The 21,367-nt window shown below is 38.6% G+C and overlaps 1 protein-coding gene across 1 annotated transcript in view; it reads right to left on the bottom strand.

The window, feature by feature from the left end:
• PTPRM (protein tyrosine phosphatase receptor type M) overlaps positions 1-21,367 on the bottom strand; it is a 617,147-nt gene that overhangs the window by 329,721 nt on the left and 266,059 nt on the right. The window contains exons 6-7 of the mRNA XM_087818949.1: positions 9,406-9,580; positions 4,287-4,580 (exon numbers count right to left, since the gene is read on the bottom strand). Coding sequence (XP_087675075.1) covers positions 4,287-4,580; positions 9,406-9,580 — 469 coding nt within the window. The remainder of the gene's footprint in view (positions 1-4,286; positions 4,581-9,405; positions 9,581-21,367) is intronic.

The following is a 21,367-nucleotide window of genomic DNA, read 5'->3' on the forward strand; positions in this document are numbered from 1 at the left end:
CAACTATAGCTGAACTGCAAAGCTGGAAAATAACAGGATGTGTGTTTAACTCTTGAAACAAGTTCCTGAATATAATCATTAAAAAAAACCCACCATGTAGGCAGAGCACTTTTATAATTTGTAAAATACCTTCACAGATAATATCTAATCCAATCTTCAAAAACACCTCTGACAGGGCAGATGTCACAGCCCTTGTTTAAAGAGGCAGTAGAACCAGAAAAGCTAAGTGATTTGGTCAAGGTCGATGTGGAGAGCTTGTGCATATATTTGACAATAATTTTCAGAAGCATCAGGAGCAAGAACTCGGGAAGTGTGCCACAATACAATTCTTGAGAGAAACCTGAGCAGGTAATGAGATTGTGTCTACTAGCCACACATGAAAATCGATTCCGCTGCATAGAGAAGGACAATAAATAGCGATTTTGCCATTTTAACTCAAGAAGCAAAATATATTTTCATGGGTGTCACCAAAACATGATAGGATGGATCTCATTAGTTTAGCACAGAAATGAGAAGAAAGCTTGCCGAAAAGAAAGAGATTTAATTTACAAGAATGAGGGAATGATGTCTGTCACGAAGGCAAATACGCAGGAAATTCTATGAGCCCATATTATAAAACTGTGGTCCTCAGATTTTCAATTTATCTGGGACAATGAAATCAGGCTGCCAACATCTAACTCTTTTGATTGAAAATGTTACAGAATTAAAAAAAAAATTTAAATGGCAGTTAACTTTTATTGACCACTTGCTATATGTAAAATTCTCTTCTAAGCACCTTCTTCCCATTAGCTTACTAGGGTGTCTTAGCCACACTACAAGACACATATTATTATTATCACCCCTGTTTTACAGATAAGGCAACAGAGGTCCAGAGAAGGTATGCAGTTTTCCCAGGTCACATATATAGCTCCGGGGAGCCTGGGCCTAGAGCCTGTGTTCTCAAGCGCTGACTCTGGCTCTAGTACTCTCTGACTTCATCATTTCATAACACAGATATTTTAGCACAACACCCAGACAGGATATCTCAGAATAAAAGTCATTTCTTAAAATTTAATCTATTTAGCAATATTAAAAACTCACTATTTTCCCCCCTTTTGCTCAGTTTTTTGTAAACCTCCACAGGCCTGCAAAGCAGGCCTTGATAAGCATAATTGTGGAGTACTTGCACAAGGATAACACAGAAGTGAAATTCATACTGTCAGGGTAGAAACATATGATGGATCATTTCATTAGAAAGAGAACAATACGTGAATCATAGAATCTTCATGTTGAGATTCTTCAGGTTCAACCACTCAGTCCTCTTTGGAATACAGAAATCCCTTTCTACACTCAGGTCCTGCTGGAATGTCTAAGCCATTGGAAACCCACTATTCATGATTCGGCTCTTGAAAATTTGCAGACACTATTTTTTTCCATTACCTTTCTCATTTCTTTCCATCTTTCCTCACTGGTTGAGCAAGGTTTCAGAATCTTTCCTATCCTGTGCTATCCCTTGAGGCACAGTCTATTTTGTGCTCTTGCTCTTAAAATGCAGGAACAGAAATAAATATAGTAGTTACAGGGGGGCTGAGTAGCACTGGTAGAATAAGACTATCACCTCGTTCAACATAGGCAGTTTGCTTTCTTAATGCAATCTTGGATTACATTAAATTATTTTTTGGGGGTGAGGCAATAGTATTACAGAGTATTTAATACAATATGGATCATATTATAGATTCATATGCATTTAAGCCAAGCTCTCAGTATCTTTTTTATGTATGTTGTTGCTAATTTTTATTACTCTAATTCTGTACTAGTACTCTTGGCTTTTTAAATCATACCAGATGAATGTGGAATTATTCCTCCTACATATCACCCTAATAGATTCATCCACTGGTTCAAGCCAGACCAAGGACATTTGGACATTTTCCACTGACTCTGCAGAATGCTTGGAGTCCCTCCCAGCTTATGAGACCCATGACTTGCTCCTTATGAACCCTAAGTGCTCACAAACCATCTGAGTAATAGTCTGGGACCATTACCCAATTTTTCAGTCTATAGTTTGCAGCAGCTGTCTTCTTCGTTGTAACTAAGTCTGCTTTCCACAATGTCCCACTGCTCACCAACAGCAGTCACTAGTCTTATCTTCAGATTTTCTCAAAAGCCTCAGGTCAAGAGAGGGTGAAACTATATTTCTTCCTACAGTAAAAAGTCTCATTTGACTTCACTTTCCTCACCCACATACCATGCCTCCCTGTCTTATTTCTAGCTTTGATTCTGTCACCTAACATTTCCTAAGACTGACTTGTTCAACTACAGTGATTTCAAAAGCATTTAACACCAGTGCATGATACACCACGAGTAGAGTCAATGGCAAGTTGCAAATGGCAAGAGGAAGACAGTGCTTTCTCGCTGGGCTTCCTTGCTTAAGTGAGGCTTAAGACTTTAAGATACAGTGTTGGTATGCAAGTATCAACTTGAAATTGGTTTTAATTTTTTTAAAAAGACTGTCAAGCTATTAAAAAGGCTCACTGTCTCTTTGAGAGTTATATATTTACACATCATGCAGCAACAACAAAGACACTTTCTGAAAACAGAAATGCATGCATTGTACTCCAGGGAAATGTATATAGTAATTGTGTCAATAGCTGAAATGTACAGGCAGCGAACCAAGAGAAAAGACAAAATATGTAAAAACAACAGAACTAGAAACATAAAGTAGGTGGGGTTGTTAGTGACTAGAATAAAACAATGTACCCTCTCTCCAGTCTAGACAACAGAATTCTAACCTTCTTTTGGAAAGCAAAGGAGACTATATATTGGCACATCCCACACAGGATTCCTCAAAATAACACTGAAGTGGAAGAACACTACATGTACTGCTTACAGAGCATGCTCAGACAGGGACAGAGATCACACAGGCTCCCATCCCACCGGTAATAAGATCAAGCATCTGCCCTGGAGACTTCACAGGTAGTTAAGAAATAAATTACAGATTTGAAAGCAATTCCTATATTGTAGAATGATATGTACAGTGTTCTCCATAGCTATTGTTTGCATTACAACAGATGATTAGTTATTTCACAAAAAGGAAGGGGAATTTATTCAACTGAAGAGAGCGAGGAAATGACAGGGCTTACAGAGGCCAGGAGGGGAAAGGGTTAGCCAACTCCTTCCTCCTTGGAACTGCCAACCAGGGCTGTGAGGACGGCCAGTCCAAACAGCAGTTCTTATTCCAGAGACCCTGCACTGGGGTCACATGAGCATGCGGGCGTGGATCTGGCAAAGACGCAGGGCTGACTAAAACAGGCCCGACACGTATCCCCAGAAGAAAAAGCTACCTGTTCCCCTCTCTAACAAAAACCTTATTTTTAAAAAGCAAAAAACAAAAAAGCTAAACTAAGTAGAATTTTTTCCATGAGTTTTGAACTTGTGGAAACAGTATACTACAAATCACGAAGAAAAAATGAAACATCTACTTAAAGCATGCTATCTAAAGAATTAATTAACTCCATAAAAATTTATGGAATCTCTTCACCTAAACCCATAATTCAATAAAGGGATCACTGATTTAAATGATCAAAGAACACTTCGGTATCCCAAGATACTATTTCTACTTCTGGTCAGAGCGTAGCCATACAGAAACGACAATATACCCTCTCATGGGAGCAATCTTCGGGTTTTGATTTTTTATAAGACGCACCATTTCTCTGTCCACCAGCCCTACTTCTATTTAAGCTGCAGAGTGGGTTCAGCACAGTCAATTAGAACTATATAATCTAAACTCAAAGACTGCATGAAGCCCACAAATCACCCTGCTTATTTAACAAATGGGCCCATGTCATTGGCAAGCAGCCCTCCATTAAATATCCATCAATAAAAACACAGCTTTAATGCTATCTCTTCGATGAAATCTATTATTCCAAAGCTCCTCCAGGCTATAAGCACATTAACTGTGAACATAAAACAAAGGGACCGGGATGAGAGGCTATGACCTATGAACAGACATTATTAAAGCAGACGGCTGTCAACTTTAGCACCAATTCCCACTTGAACTGTGTGATACAAATAGGAAGGTGGAAATAAACAACAGCAAAAGAAAGGAGTGGGAGCTGCCTGAGAGATGCCAAGCCTTGAGGTCCCTAAGTCCACAGGTTGTTGGGCTACTATTCACAGGCGAAGGGAATTATTTGTTCCTGTACAGGATGCTCCAGCGCTGGGGAAGCGTGTTAGCCACCTGATGAGCACCAGTGCTACAGGTCAAGGCCCAGAAAGACAATGACAAGTCCCAAGTTTCCCACACTCACCAGCACACTTTGTTCTTGTTCTGAGTGCTGGCCCAGGGGATCCAGTGCCACCTTCCCCCGGCCGGGTGAGGAGCACACTGATCTCATACTCGGTGTCTGGGTCGAGGTGCCCAATCTTGTAACTCGTGGAATCCACGGGCTGCCGGTCATTCCAGCTCCCACTTGCCGTGCAGTATTCCACCTCTCGGGCAACAATGGGCCCGTCCCCATTGATGGAGTTGGCATTGAGTTGTATCCACAGGTAGGTCGCCCCCACTGAGGCCAGCTGAGGTGGGGCAATCGGAACAGGGGGTTCTGAAAAGCAAACCCAAGAACCATCTTTCAGGCACTCCAGTCTTTAGTTTTGAAAGAGCTAAACGTAAATCACTTATTAAAATATAGAAGACATTAACACTTCTAGAATAAACTGATGAGAATAGTTTTGTTTAGGTTATTAACAGAGAACATGCTGATACAGGTTTTCACAATGTTCAAATCTGTGAAATAAACCATTTTTCAAACCTAAGCTTGCTCAACTAGGTGTACCTCCAATTTGTTTTAGAACACCACTCCTTTTTCTGACAGTTACACAGACTTCAAAGGATTTTTTTTTTTTTTTTTCACTAAAAGTAACTTCTCAAAGCTCTCTCAAGTGGCAGTATTTAAGCTCTAGGAGGTACTCTATTGTCAACCTCCTTATTGAGGATGTCTGAAATCATCAAAGGTGCTAGTTATCTGTATCATTAAATTCAGTTTCCTTATATTTCTTTTCCAAAGATATCATCACTTTAAAAACATGGCTGAAATTATAGTTTATCTCATCATAAATGCACATCCAGGAGGACTCATTTCCCAAGAAATGATCACAATGGACTCATTTAGCTTCAGGAGAAGCGAGCAGTGTGGATAATGAAGTCCACCACGGCTGCTGTTCAGGGCACTTCCCGTAAGGAGTCTTATTAAATCAGTGAAAAGAAAGAAAAGCTCTGAAGCAAAGCACAAACTATGCCAGCTTGATAAAGCCCTAAGTAATCAATAGCAAACACTCTTCACCACCCAAGAAAGTCTCTCATTGTTTAAAACCTGAGACCAACTCTCTCCAGATCACTGTCTGAGAAGAGAAGGGGGAGATAGACAATCTTGTTTTAAATAGTATTCCCAGAATATTACTGAGGAGCTAAGCTAGTTGAATGGCTCTTCAGGCACCTAATGAAGGCATTTCATATGCCATTGTCACTGTGAGTGGCACCACACATGATAGTAGGAAAGGAGGTAATTGTACAAAATAACATATTAATGAATCTCCATCTGAATAAAAAAACGTTAAGATCCAGTGATTTTTTTCAACAATATGTCCGCAGGTGGTTTGTGCCTCTTTGGTGTGTTTTTGCTTTTAACTCCTCATTTAGCCTCATATGAATGCATGGAAAATAAGGCTTGCTATGTTCCATTGTGCTTACAGTGGCTTGCATGATACAACTTCTCTCTGCTCCGTGGCACATGCAGCTAATTGATCACGGTCATGTTTCCTGCTGAACAGAACCTCAGGGCACCTATACCAGCTGACCTGGGCTTTTGAGATGATGCCAGGTGATCCCTACACTGACTAACACACCAGCACATGGTTCCCTTTGCTGAGATGGGGTGTCCTTGTTCTGTTCTATATTCAAGGTGCACTAAGCCATACTGATTTCCTAAAAGAGCTGGGGAATCTCACTAGACTGAGTCAAAAATAAGACACTAAAGGATTCTTTTATTTGGGGGAATACAAATTTAGTGTAATGTACTAGAATACTGTTCCAATTGTTTATAAACTACAACTTCGTGCTAACTTTTCATTGTTTTAAATAGTTCTGATTCAACTCATAATGATTTAACATCAATTTCTTTCATTAGGTTGATTCCTTGAAACAGGACATGAAATGTGCCTTTTATAGTATCTCCTAAGACATTTATGCAGCTAGACTGAAAGAGCAGTTAGTCACTCTGAAACTGTGAATGCTAGCAAGGATTGCTGAACTGCCATTCAAAATACAACTCGGGCAAGGCCACAAAGGTTAGTGAGCACACCAATTCATTTAGGATATTATCCATAGCCTAATACAGACATATCTTTAATGCTTGTTTGTCCTGAGAATATTTTCTCTATTAATTCCCTATTAAGAAAAGCACAAAATATGTTCAATCAAATGAGAGATTTAACTAGAACCTGGAAATAACTGAGACAGATATTCAAAAGGAATTGTGGGTTGCTGGAAACATCAGTACAAATAAAAGTCAGTATTTAAATTTTGAGTACATTTTTGCAAAGGGAAGGAAGGAAGGGGGGAAGGGAGAGGAAAATCTATACTAAGTGATAAAAAACAATTTAAAATATTTGAGTCAAGTGAAAGTGAAAGGACATGATAAAAGTAATTCTAAATTATACCAGCAATAAGAGAACTTATGCATGTATAGATACATATTTCTAATTGATATCCATATGTGAATGCCTAATACAGATCTCATATAATTAAATACGATATTGATATATATGCATATATACATGCATTTGAGAAATTATATAAAATATTTTCGTTGTTGACTACCCAAAGCAATGGTACCAGAGGGAAAGGGAGGTAGGGGGAGGTGGAGGAGGGTAACGGGGGCATAAATGGTGGCTTGACTTGGGGTGGTTAGCACACAATACAATATACAGATGATGTATTACCTATACAGTTTCATTAACCAATATCATCCCAATAAATTCAATAAAAAAGAAAAAAAGCAATGGTATATATCAATAAGATAAGAGTAACAGTTAAAAAGTGACCTGCGCTTCATTTGGGAAACTGGCACCAAATTAGTGTGTGGCCACAAAAAAGTTATAAATTCTATGGACTTTAGTTTTTCCCATTAAAAAAGAAAAGTAGCACTCCAAATATTACATGCATATAGAAAACTGTTAAAATATATACAGGTGGCCCCAAAATGTCATTGTATATTTTAAAGTAATCATCTCAAGATAATACTTTATTGAAATAGTAGAATCTAGCATGTTATCTCATTTTAAAAATAAGATATATGCAAAATATGGCTATAAAATTAAGTGGAGGAAAAGTCAAGTTGCAGATTTGAGCCATGACTGCAAGCCAGTTGTCGCCGGCTTTGGCAGTGTGCAGGGGTAGAAGAAGTGCCTGGATATTTTTATCACAATGAGCCAAAGTACCTCTACGCAGTCATACAAGACAGGAAAACATGCTGCAGAAGGGTGAATAGGACCCACTCATTCTTATGTTTATGTTTGTTCTGCCAGACAAGAAATTTCTAACTCGCTTATAACTCCCAACAAATTAACGTTTCCACAGAGGCAGTTTTTAGAGAAGTGACCTGATTTGCATCATGTTGGTCATGAAGCACGGATGCCTCAAAAACACGGGCCCTGGCTGGTCAGAGCGAAGCTAATGTAGCAACCATACACCAGTAACAATCAAAAGGAACTCCAAACCAAGATGACAATTGCAAATAACAATGATAACAGAGAACTGAGCCATGGGAACACCGAGGCTGCTCTACTGGCCCCTACTGGTAAGCAGGGGCCTCACTCCCCAGAGAGCTTCTGCAGGGTCTGGGGAGCACACTTATAAAGAGTTTCACTTTCCTCAAAGATATCAAACCTAAACTCAAACATTAGCCAGACAAGCTAGTTCAACTTTCTCTAGAAAACAAAATTCATACGGATCCAATATGGTAAATATATTTTCAAGCAGGTATTTCGGTGTGCATTTCCTGACACAGACACCCTTGCTCTAGATGAACACTGCCTGAGGAAGGCTTGCTGATAAACACTTTCCCTTGTAAGCCAGAGACTGATACTGGCAGCAGTGATTCCACAACAGAAGCATATGCCCAAATCACCTACAGCTTTTATAACAGATCACGTCCCCCAAGCTTCTGATTCAATTGGATGTGGTGAGGGAGGGGGGAACAGGTGGGCGGGCACTTACACTTTTTAAAATTTGCAAAGGCCATAATGACATGCATTCCCAGATGATGACCACTAATGTACAGGAGCAGAGAGGAAGAATCACCCTGTCTTCCTCCACCTTTCCAGCACAAACAGGGGCTGGCTGCTTACTAGGTACACTGTTCTAAGTGCAGTTCATATACTTTTTGCATGTGATCCTCCTGATAGATCTAGAGGGTACGTAATGTTTTCATGTCTATTTTATACATGAAGAAACAGAAGCACAGAGAGGGTAAGCTACTGTCCCACGCCCACATAAACTAGTGCTGGGGTTTGAACCCTGAAGTCTTTAAAACTGCCTGCAGAGAGAAATTTCCTGACAAAAGGAATAGCTCATCCAAAAGAGATCAATTTTATGTTCCATATTTAGCAAATGCAGGGGAAAAATTCTAGAAAACAAACATCATTCTGTTCTACTAGGACAAAACAGCAATGGCCTGCCACATGTTGTCTACAAATGTCTCATGGGACATCTAAAAGTCCAAATTATTCTGTCTGGGACCAAGACTTGTCTTAGCAGTTTAATACTATAAACTCTTCAGCTCACAAAAAAAGCATTAAACCAGGTAAAGAAAACTTATTTCCACTTCTTTTTTCCCTCATCCCCAACCTTCCTGGATATAATGGCTCAATTTTTAGGTTATGCAAAATATGGTAATAGGACCTAACTGCAACATTATAAATGTTAACTCGGAATTATCAATATGGCTTGTGTGATATGACTGAGCATTTTTATACTGACATTGCTTCATTTTATTAACCATTCTACTATCATAAACACTGGCTGGTGAATATTTGCATTTTAAGTGATTTTCTATCAGTAAAAAATTTTCATCCCTTAAAAAAATTTATAGGTTGTAAACTCTGTATACAGAGTTGGAACAAGAACTTGCCAAGAGCACATTCGCTGCTTTGTATGCAACTAAACAAATATAAATAAAATACATTTTTCAAAAATATTGCTCACGTGCAAAATTTGTACTTAAAATGCAATCCATCAATATAGCCTGTCACCAAACTACTGTTAAGAAACATACAAGGATACGTTTGAGCTTTAAACAAATAATGGATTCACAACCGTGTAACATATCTATTTTAATGGACTATTTTGGGGTATAAAAATACATTAAATACCTTTAACAACCAATTCTGCATAGTTTGATATTCCAACACCTCCTTCTGTGCGAATCATGCAGCGGTACTTTCCAGCATCTCGTTTTGTTGTGTTCACCACATTAAAGGAAGCTATGAATCGTCGGGAACTAGTCACCTTTATTTCCTTCAGAGGAGCATCTTGTACATCAATGCCCTGTACAAACGGGGTAGGGAGGGCAAAAAGAAACAATGTCAGCTGTCATATCAAAACAGTAAGATACCTGACGACTTATCATCGATGTAATTTCCATGCAGATCTTGGTTCCATTGTTTATTACCCGTGGGCCGTTGTTCCAGGCGAACAGCTGGCCAGGAAACTGAAATTCTGCTGCCATCAACAATTTCAAGATTGAGGGATACAAAATTAAGTGTGCAGAAATGTTTTGTTTTTGCCCCTTCAAGATATTAATTATGTTAAATTAGCTCAACAGGAAGAGAGAAAAAGCATATGGAAAAATTCTTTACTTTGTTCCCAAACTATCAAGACTTGGTCTTTTTATAACATTTTATTCTTATTTTCACGCTTGGTTAGGAAACAAAATTAACTCACACACTACCCTATTACTGACCTCATTTTATATATGAACATATAAACAATTTATCAAGAATTACATTAAAAATGTAAGTAGGCATTAGCATTTTCCTTATTGAGTGCATTTGAAGGACTAGTCCAAGCTTTATGATATTCCTCCTGAATATACAAAATCCAAGCAGAAGTTTATGCTTAACATTACCTGACACTGAAATGCAACATGAGCAGTTCCTCTCTACATCCCATAGTCTCAGGACCACATAGAGCAGGTTCCACCACTGGGGCAGCTTTGTCTTATACCATCCCTGATATATTAAGTAAGTGTTCAGTTTGCATACTTGGGAACCCATTCTATGCTTTCTATAGTTTAAAACCCAAAAGAAGTTTACAGATTTTAGTTCTATAATTTTTTTACAATTATCAGGAAAGAAGCTATCTTTAAAATGTTATTTGCAAGTATTAAGTAGAAAACAATGAGCAAAGATCTAAAGGCTAATGCAGGATGCCAAGCACTATATCCATTTACTCACCTAGCAACGATTTTGGGATGCCAAGCCCATGCTCTCATTGAGTTAAGACACTAGGCTCACAACAATGAACTAAAGAAAAGTGGTTGATGTGCTCATGGGGTTTGTTAGTGGAAAGTGGAGGCCTAAGTACATAATCACAAAGGATGGCTAAAGTGATGAAGGGACAGATCAGGAGGCTGGCAGAAATCACAAGGTGAACCAACTTTAGAGATGGTGGCTGTGGGAGGTCAGTTTGAGGAGGTGACATTGGAGCTGAGGTCTGAGGAGTAAGTAGGAGTTAATTAGGCAAAGGGGGAGGGGGAGGGAGGATCATTCTAGTCAGAGGAAACAGGGCAGGAAACCCAAGTGATTGGAAAGAGCTGAAGGTTTTGGATGTATTTAAGGCAGCCAGGGGAACTGAGAAGGGAGGCAAGCACCTTTGCATTCAGGAACTTGCAGGCTACATTAAAATGCCTGTATTTATAGTTTTGAAAGTACTAGTCTACAAAATAATAGAATTCATCTATATTACTTTGTGATTTATATTATGCAAAATCCTTAAAAGCTTTTATCTGTGATATTTTCTTTGACAGTATGTCCTAATGGACATGAATTTGGGAGTTAGACTGATCAGGGTGTCAAATCTAACCTCAAACTGATTTACCTTCCTAGAGCCTCCCTTTACTCATCTGTAACAAGAAAATGATACAACTCACTTTCAAGGCTGTTGTGAGAATTTAAAGATGTATACAAGGACACTGGCGTAACGACTGGCTCCACACGAGTTCAAGGAGAAAGGCAGACAGACTGTCAAAATACCACCTTTTTACTGATGCTGCAGAATATGGCTGATGTGCAGTAACAATGGGATTCCTAATACTGAAGCATAGAATTAAAAAGACTCACCCACACAGCCACAGGCCGCACTAAAAAATCACAAGGCCTCCTGCATGTTGGGAGCTGCTGTAAAACTCCCAGGATGGAGGAACGGGGTTCATTCATACAGGGACTTAGCTCCCAAGGAAGGAGCCGGTCTGTGCAAGCGCAGAGCTTCCTTCCCAGGCAGCCCCGCCCGGCAGGGAAAAGGCATCGGGAGGGCCGCGCGGGCACAGCTCCTGCCACAGGCAAGGAGACAGCAGGCGCGGGGAAGAAGAGTTCCACCAACACGATCTTTAGTATCACGGTCACAGCAGCTTTGTTAATAGCTTAAAAAGTTGTAAATCAGAATGTGAAGCTATATATGTGCCTTATATGTCTTATATTTGTCCTCTCAATTTGGTCTGAAGAGGGCACCAAGATGTTAGAAAAACAAAATCAACCTAGCATTATTAATTACATTATTCCTCTCTGTATTCCATACGTTCAGTCTCCCATCCTCTCCCTCAAATAAACAAATAATGGAATTCTACTAGTAGGAGTAATAGAACTACTACTCTATAAAATTAATGTCTTTTTTTGAACTGGAAAAAAAAAGGCAATCTCCAGTTTTGAGGAAAAAATTAAGCCCTATGGATAGGCAGATTTCATATCTGTAACTGTTTGTTTTGTTTACTAATAACAACAACAAAAAGGGCTATCTATACTTATTCATTTACTTAGTTGTAGCATGTATCTTATAAGAATATATTTCTGTCGTAATCTGGTAACATTTTTCCTAGTAGAATAAGCTTATCTCAAAAGAATGTTTATTCAAAAGAATTTTTAAGTATGCACTTGTTGATTCCTCACAAATGTTTATGGATGCCTTTGACTGCCGCAGCCCTTCAAGGAGGAGACATCTGCACAGCCAATGCTCCACGGGACTTGGTGTTGGCATATCCCTCTTTCTACGCTTGTTCCCCTTCCTGATGCTGAGTCCTTACCCGAGTCACTGCACCAGAAAAGGGTTTTGCCCTAGCTGAAAACTTTTCCCTAGCAGGGGAGTCGGACAGAATTGGAAAAGACAATGATTCAGTAAAAGCCCCAAATATTACAAAGATATCATGTGGCGCCTATAAGGAACCTAGACTGTCAGCAGAAGAGTTAGGACTTGTTAGGCCCACTACCCCGGGGACCTTCCCACCAGGGAAGAGGCCTGGGTCGGGGCCCCTGCTGACTTTGCTGCGCAGGGCCATCCACAGGGAGGCCACCAGTGAGTTCCCACTAAGGAACGTATTACTGGGGGAGGTTTATATTCATGGAAAACTCTGGGAATCCCCACAAGGAAAGAGCAGTCTAGGAAAGAGATTATTTCAATCTACACCTGAACCCTTATCATACACAGAATAATCATACGCAGAATAATCATACACAGAATACTACAATGAGGACGGACTGCTGCAGGGAATGTAAGCGGAGAGACTGAGGCGGGTGCCAGACAGGCGGTCAGTCACCACAGCTAAAAACAATGACCCGCAAGCTACAGAACCCTTATTTAGGACTTGCATAACCTTCACATAAGCAAAGCTGGCTTAGTTTTCTCCTTTAAGCTATATGGTAGAGCAATAAAATAGTAACTTCAGAATATAAATAACAAACTAGAGATTAACCTGTAGAATAGCCTATAGAAATATAAACAATAGATAAGACTAAAATTAACATACCTAAACAGATGTAAATTCTTTAGCAAAGGTCAGATAAGAAGGTATAATCATTAACTGTGAAAGGCTAAAACCGAAAAAGGGAACAAAGCATGACGTCATGCTGTTTAACCAGCAATAAAATCAAATAGTATAAATACAGTTGTAACAAGGCAATAAGAGAAGCTGATTGTCCTGATGCTCTGAACACTGTCTCCGTGTCCTTCATTCTTCCCCGACGCAGTCCACACCTTTGGGGATCCCTGGACCCCTGGGGCTGGACCCCAGAACTGACAAAGTCTTAGATCTGTTTGTCAAATGTACAGGTGACAATTAACCAGCATGTGAATGAATAAAATGGGATAAAAGAAAAAGACTTCAACAAAGCCTAACAATAAATTTAAATTAACAAGATAAACAATAATCTAAATAAATGTAAATCAATCCTGTACTTCCTCCTTATAAAACCAGACTTTGCAAGTAGATAACTGGAGCTGTGATTTAGGAGCACCTTCATCACTTAAAGGTATATGAAGATTGGGAAGTGGGTATTTTAAAACATTAATTCAATTTTCAGTTGTATTAATAGAAATAAATTATCTAGCAAGGTGGTGCTAGGAGACACCCCAAGAAGACAGCAGTGTGCTCCTGGCACCCCACCCCCCACCACACACACTTTCTGAGGAGCATACGAGTAGCAGTCTTGCTCAAAGGATGGTGAACAGGACACTCATCTCCCCAGGTGAAGTGCTGGTAAGTGCCTAGAAAGAGATGGCTCAAGAGAGAGAGGATAGCTGTTTGCCCATATTGAAAGACTGGGCCCTGTAAAATGGGAACTCGAATGTCATGGCCATGGGGCTCTACCACTCCTCTGAAACTCTTGGGTTAAAACGTGGTTCAGAATTCAGATACTTTTTTATTTTAAATATATAGTGTGTATACTGTATATTATGTGATGTCCTCAGGAGAGCCTGAGTCAGCACCTTATAACCAGACACATTGATATTTCTGCAACAAAAGATACGACTATTACTATAAGGAGGTAAAACGAAGGTCATGAACAGCTTCACATCAGTTCTGGTCATGTTTTGTCACCAAATGAATCACAAAAATGGGCAGGTTTTGCTATTAAGTTAGATATGGAAAACGTTCAGTTTTTAGATTTGGGAATAAAAGAATGACCTCCAAGAATGTACACAGCCAGTCTCACCACCGCACATACCATCGCCATTTCCCCATACACACTCCAATATCACTCTGCCATAAACCCCACTCAGGTCTCCCCCACCCCCACCAGGTACACTCCTCCTTAGGGACCTCTGCCTTCCTCCTGGAATGTTCTCCCCAACTTATCCCACAGTTAACGCCTTCATCTCCTTCCAGTCACTGCTCAAATTTATACTCTGAGGCCCACCCAGAGCCTAGATTTAAAACTGAAACCTGCTTGTGCGTGGCCCTGCTTACCCCTATGTCCTGCCTAGCTTCTCCTGAATGCACGTGATCACTTACTGACATACTAGTTACTTACTAGTTACAGTCGTTGTCTATTTTCCCCCACTAGAACACAATTCCACAAAGGCAGGGATCTTTGCCAGGTTTTTTATTGCTGTTTCTTTAGCATGAAAGCCATGCCTGGTGCAACCTAGGGAGGGCTGATGGTAATATTAAAAGGGATTTAGGCACTGAATGGATGACTGAACAAGTTGATTTTTACGATGCCTTTTGGTCCCCAGATACTCTTCCTCGGGTTGGAATTAAACAGGGAAGTGTGGGGAATAGGAGCCAGTCAGGCAAGGAGGTGTGAAAAGGCACAAGCGTCCCATTCCCTGTGTGCCTTTCCACATGACAGGGATAACCAGATAGGACAATGCGCTCAGGATCCAGTACTCCCGCGTATCTAGGAGCCTACGGGGAAAAGCTTTGTTATTCTGGCAGAACAAAATGATGAAAATGTACATTTGGGTAGAGACAGCAAAATTGTCAGCCAGTTTTCTCTCAATTTTCACAGTTAGAAAGAGGCAGTCCTGCCAAGGACTGGAGCTCTATGTCCTTAACACCATTACAGCAGGACAATGATAAGTCACCAAGGATGGGCATTCCTATTGTTCTTCACAATCTCAGAGGTCACTGGGGGAGAGGGCCTAGGATCCAACTGTCCAGAACAAAACCCTGTGCTGAGCGCAAAGCACAGCATCTGAATGTTCAGGGTTGTTAAAAAATTTGCTGACCGATCTTTTGTTAACTTAATGAAACAACTGTAATGGTCATATCTGAGAGGAAATGATCTTGGTGGGTTAAATATAGCTTTTTATAAACACAAGAGTATCTTCAAACATGCATGTATTTCAATTTGAGCAAGCTAGAAAAAAAGTACTTATAGTTATTTAAATTAGACTTATAACCTTCTTTGTGCAGTGGACTAACTCGAGGACTTCTAAATGAGCAGTAATTTACCAGCAAAAAGATACATATTAAGTCTTTCAGAAATAGTTCGAAATAACCAGAGCAATGATTGAAAGAAATTGAGGTCTGGGAAGTTAGCGGCACTTGGAGAAAATTAATCAATCCCAGGCATTTTTGCAGCCCCTCTGAGTGCACAAGCTTAGAGGGTAGATGGGCCAATCACCCTTCCTTAGTCATACAGGTGGGGATTAAATTGCACTCTCATTTATTCAATAGGGAAAATCATCTCTATTATCCCACCTTCAAATATGCTCATTTGTATGATACTGATTGAAATTCTTAACATTGGGCTCACTAATAATATCAGCAGGGCCTGGAATAATTTTGTTCAAAACATTTTATGTAATCTAAATCCAATAATAATTGAATATCTCAGCAAATCTATTTTCTGGGGCCCATATGTGTTTTATTTTAATAAAAAATAAGATAGTGTCGACCTCTGGTTTCTAGGCCATAACCAACCTAACACAAATATTTATCAATTTGGGATGTGAGAACCAGAAGTTCTTACTTATATTATCATATACTATAAATATATATTCACAAGTATACTTTAATTGGCTAACGGATATTGCCGAGCAATATGAAGATATCCAAAGTGATAAATTATTTGAACATATAGTCTTTATAGGCATGTTTGAGCAAAAAATTTGATTATGGAAATTGAGAACCTCACTCTGATACCTAGACATAGTCCATTTAATTATATATTTGTAATATTTGATAATATTAAAGCAACCTGTGTTTAAATTTCATTTAGAAGTTCATCCAAATAATATAGGGTATTCATAATAAATGCAGTAATTATGAATACCAATGAAATTAGAAGTTCTTTAGCCTTAAAATCAAATATCCAGTTGTTGACGGAATTAACACAGTCACATCAAACTAAGAAGCCTAACAGTGACTGACATTTCCTTTTGGGCTAAAGGTCTGGGTGTGGAAGGCAAGGACTTGACCCCGATTACTTCAAAGCTGTAATAATGGCATTCTAATATGGGGAAGGTGGCAGTGCCTACGTAACCATTCATCATCTGAAAGACCAGACCAGTCAGAAACAAGGCCTGCTAAGAATATAACTTTTTCCCAACCAATATGCCTTAAAATACACTACTCTTTCTGAAAACATAGTTGAAAAAAGATAAAGATGCAAGACAATGGAAGCTAAAAGCCCTGCAGTTCTGAATTTGAACTGGAATTGTCAGAATGATCTCAGGACACCGATTTTATTTTTAAAGGTGTATGTGTGTGCAATACATACATATCCTACCACTGTCTGATGGGAAGACCCAGAAACATTAATTAGCAGTAATGATTATGTCTATGGCCAGATTATAATTTCTAACAGTTTCCACTAAAAAGGAATTGGGACTCCCTGAAGTAATGGCTGATTCTAGGTCATTAAGGTAGAAAATGTAAAAATATATTAGCCTGGAATATATTATCACACCAGAAAGCAAGAAAGCTATCTTAGATGGCTTAGGGCAGGGATCACCCATGCTGAGGAAGCCCCACTGTTCAGGGGCGGAAGATCTGAGCAGCAGTTAAGATAATAAGTATGGTGGATCAAAACACATCAAATGTGTTGAAATTTAGAAGTTGATGAAAATGACAATAAAAACAATGACAATCATACGAAAAACCCCGCTGGTCACTTTTAGGTGATGTCAGTGAATGACCTCATTATTTTGGAAACTTGTTAAAAAAGACAAAGTATCAAGTATTTATGCCATCTTCCCTTTATTATTGATTTATCAGGGTAACCAAACAGTTGATACGAAAAAGCTCTTCTCTTAGAAGTATTCTAGCTACTCAACAAAAAAGGGCGGATATAATTGAGCCATTGGGTAGCCCAACCCTTAATGAATTAATAAACCTAGGAATAATCATCAATGGGTGAAAACATCACAAAAAGAGACTAAAACAAATAATTATAAGACGGTCAAGGAAATGTAAACATTGTTTTTGTAGGGTTTACATAGTGACTATTACTATTATTTTAAAGTCTCTTACCTTTTAGACCAGGAGCCTGAGGCTAAACCCACCCCCCTACATCCCATTTGGTACAGCTCGCAAATTAAGAATGGTTTTTACATTTCTGAATGGTAGAAAAATATCAAAAGAATAATATTTTGTGACAATGAAACTTATATGAAACTTGAATTTCAGTGTCCATACATAAAGCTGTATCGAACACAATCACTCATTCTTTATGTGTTGTCTGTGGCTGCTCTCCTGCGACTATGGGAAAACTGATTAGCTGTAACAAAGACGACTGGCCTGCAAAATTTGCTATCTGGCCCTTTACAGAAAAACTTTGCCAACTACTGTTTTAAAGAAACATTTACAAGTTAAATGATAAGATGACTGAGATTGTTCCAAAATAATCAGAGGGGAAGCAGGTGGAAATATAGATGAAGCAATTGGCCACATATTGTTAGTTGTTGAAACTGGATCCTGAATATATTAAGTTCATTATATTATTCTCTCTACCTCTGAATGTACTCACAGTTTCTATAATGAAAGTGAAAAGAAACGTTTTTTCGAAGAAGAAATTAGAAAGTCATCTCCCATTTTTGTATTTTTGAATGACTATGATTATTTCTCCCGGAAAAAAGATGATTTTGCGCTGGCTTACACATACTCCAATGCTATATGAATTGAAGAACCATTTTGTCAAGGTAGCATTCACTTCCTGCAGAAGAATCAAGCCATTTATATGGTAAAGGTACCACCGCAGAAGAGAAAATGCAGTTTGGCAAAAGAGGCAGCAGCCTTATTTTCCATCAATGTTTTCATAAGTAACAGTCACATACCCAGCACATGGAATGTGTGTAATATACATTTCTTGAATGAAAGTCATAATTAGCTTCCAAATCTTAAGAATAAACAGAAACTACATCAACTTGTCACTTTTCCTTTGTGCTTAGTGGACATCACTTCTTATAACAGAGGAAAATAGAATTTTATTACACTTGGGCAATAGCCAATTTTCTTTCCTTTGAATGAAGGGAATGAAGGGTGGCATTTTTATAAGCAGGACAGATGCAGAAGAGAATGGTCTGCTTTATAATTTCAAAGCTCTTCCTCTGTAGAAGCTTCCTGGCTGCCACTGTGTGCCACTCAGAGATGTCTATAGCTTTGTCTCAAACTGGGTCATGCTAGGACTAGAAGCAGCATGGTTTGTTCTCTATTCTACTTCTACAGTCCTAAGGAAATTTTTGAAATTAAAACCCATCAGAAGTTGTCAAATTTTCTTTCTATCTCAAGGAAGAACTAAGTAATTTGTCCTCTCTCTTTTCTTAGTAGATAATTCCAGATTACCAGACTGAAAATCCAGGACTTTCAAGGCCACCTAAGGTAGATACATAAACCTCCTAGCTGAAACTTTTTCCAGTTTCTTCCTTCTATCCCAGAAAGGAGAGACAGAGAGGAAAAACTTAGACATCCTAACAGCATCCACATGCTCTAGGACACTTGCTCCAAGGCCTGGATCTCTAAAAGGAGACAGAAGAGGCTGATTGTAGGTGTCCCGGCCCTCAATCACAGAAATTCTGAAGGCCCTTTCTGCCTTCCCTTCTCATGACAGAGCTGCAGATTCTTGGAAACAAGATAAACAAATGAAGTTTTTGATAAAATGAGAAAAGAAACAGAATAAATGCTTTTATGGTTCTTGGGTCCAAAGCAAGCAGTCCTTAAAATTAGTAGTTGCTGCCTTTCTCTTCTACCCTCCAAACGAACCATCCGGACCTGCAGTTTTCCAAGTTCAATTTCACATCCTGGCCCGGAGGCCTTCAGGTTGCCATGGAGGAGAAATCCCACTGCTGCTCCCGCTTTACCTGGTGCATCCTACTCAAAGCAACAACTGCTCATATCTCTTTTGACTAAATTAGGTAATATCACAAAGTGAAATTTAATAATTAATTTCTCCTAGAATCTCCCTAGGCATATCATATTGTTTCATCAATGTAAAATAAATCTTAACCTTCAAATTAATGTAATCCAAACTCATACTAAATTAAAACACAATATATGCTTCAAAGGCTTTTAATGGTTTCTGTCTGAAGGTACAATATTGTATCATATATATGAACAATAATGGATGTGATTTCAACAACTCATAATTTTAAGGAGCAAATGGTTGCTATAGCAACTGAAGACAGTCCTTTTTATGCATTCCTAGTATTTTCTATGATGGTAAGTGATGTTAAATTCATGCTTTAATATATATGGTGTAAAATGCTCAAGTTAAGCTTGCCCAGGGAACCGTAATTTTACTTCTTTCCAAATCATTTTATGGCTTTTATATATAACAGCAAAATTGTTCTCATATACTGTTGTAACTTCTTCCCTCATTATCCATAAATGAAACTAAAAGCCACTAAGAAAAGTTGACCAAATGTATATACATCCCTCAACACAAAAGGCAAGGCAAAATTCCACATATGTGAATATAACTTTAATTTTAAATTTGATAAAAATTATCACTTAAATCACTACATGATGTTTATAAATCCACATGGAAATATTTGTGTCTTTACTATGCAAGAGGAGGAATGGTTAGGAATATAGATTCTCCACTTACATGGCCTGATTCAAATCCCAGCTCTTGTTACTAGCAGTGGGCCACTGGAAAAAAATGACTGAAACTTCCTGAGCCTCAGTTTCTTCTACAAATGGACATATAAGAAAGAGAGTTCTCCTAGGGATCAGTTGAGGGGGAAAAAAAGCCTGAATACAGCCTAGCAGAGTATCTACCACACAGCAGTGTCTAGCAAATGGAGTTGTAATTATTTTACTTCAAACACTTCTGTTGAAGTCAGTAATGTAAATGATATTAATACAATTTATAATTTATTCATTTTTGAGCAAAATTTTATAGGTCAGAGGAGCTATTCTTACGAGAATCATTTTAAGTTACAAAAATGATTTTCCCTTTTCTCTCAAAAACAGGTCTACAATTATCTGAGCTCAGACAAGGAATGTGAGAAATTGATTAGGCTGGTGAAAAATACTTTTTTCACAATTGGGTAGCTTATACCCAGTTAAGTGGAATTATATATCAAACACTCAAAAGAAAAACAACTCTGAGCCAGCAACTAAAAATGTTTTGATCCCAAGTGAATATTATTTTTAGAAAACAAAGCTTCCAAAATTAAGAGCTCATATTGAATTACATGTCATACAAAAAAAATGAGTGGGATAGGTTTCATTCATCAATTACTGTGGCACAGGTCTGTTGTCATGGTGAGAACTCAAATGGGTTATCCTAAATAGAGGTATATTTCTATTACATTTAACTGAGGTCCTATGGCAAGAAAATTTTTTAAAACGGGAAATTAAAGACGAACATTTTACAACAGGGAATAACAGTGCCTAGGAAAGGGGTACATGAAATAGAGGCTTAGGAAAGACGATATATTGATCACATTTGCTTCTAAAATTACTCTTACTTGGAGTGATATTTGCCATATATTCTGAAATAGCAGGAAGTACCACTAGGTTCTGTATGACCCTTTCTCCTCAAAGACCAACCCTCTGCAAATGACCCTAAAACAAGCATCCCCGAAGGACACAGTTGTGCTCATTTTCCTGGTCTAATATGGACCTTTGAGATTCACCTGAAGGAGAGACACCTGATTTTTTCAGGCACTCAGTAAGCCACATGCCATGAACTGGTATTTACTATTTGTTATGTGACAGGCAGTATTCTAGATGCTGTGTTGCAACCATTGTTTTTAATGAGTACTTCACAGAAATGCCACCCGATTTTCTTTTCCATTTCTACGAACTGACGCATGTTATGAAATCATTTTGAAATGCTACTCAGATGCATTACTTCTAATGAACACCAAGCTGTCTGCTAAAACAGTAAAACT

Source organism: Miniopterus natalensis, chromosome 7, assembly GCF_054644295.1.
Source record: "Miniopterus natalensis isolate mMinNat1 chromosome 7, mMinNat1.hap1, whole genome shotgun sequence".
NCBI lineage: Eukaryota > Metazoa > Chordata > Mammalia > Chiroptera > Miniopteridae > Miniopterus > Miniopterus natalensis.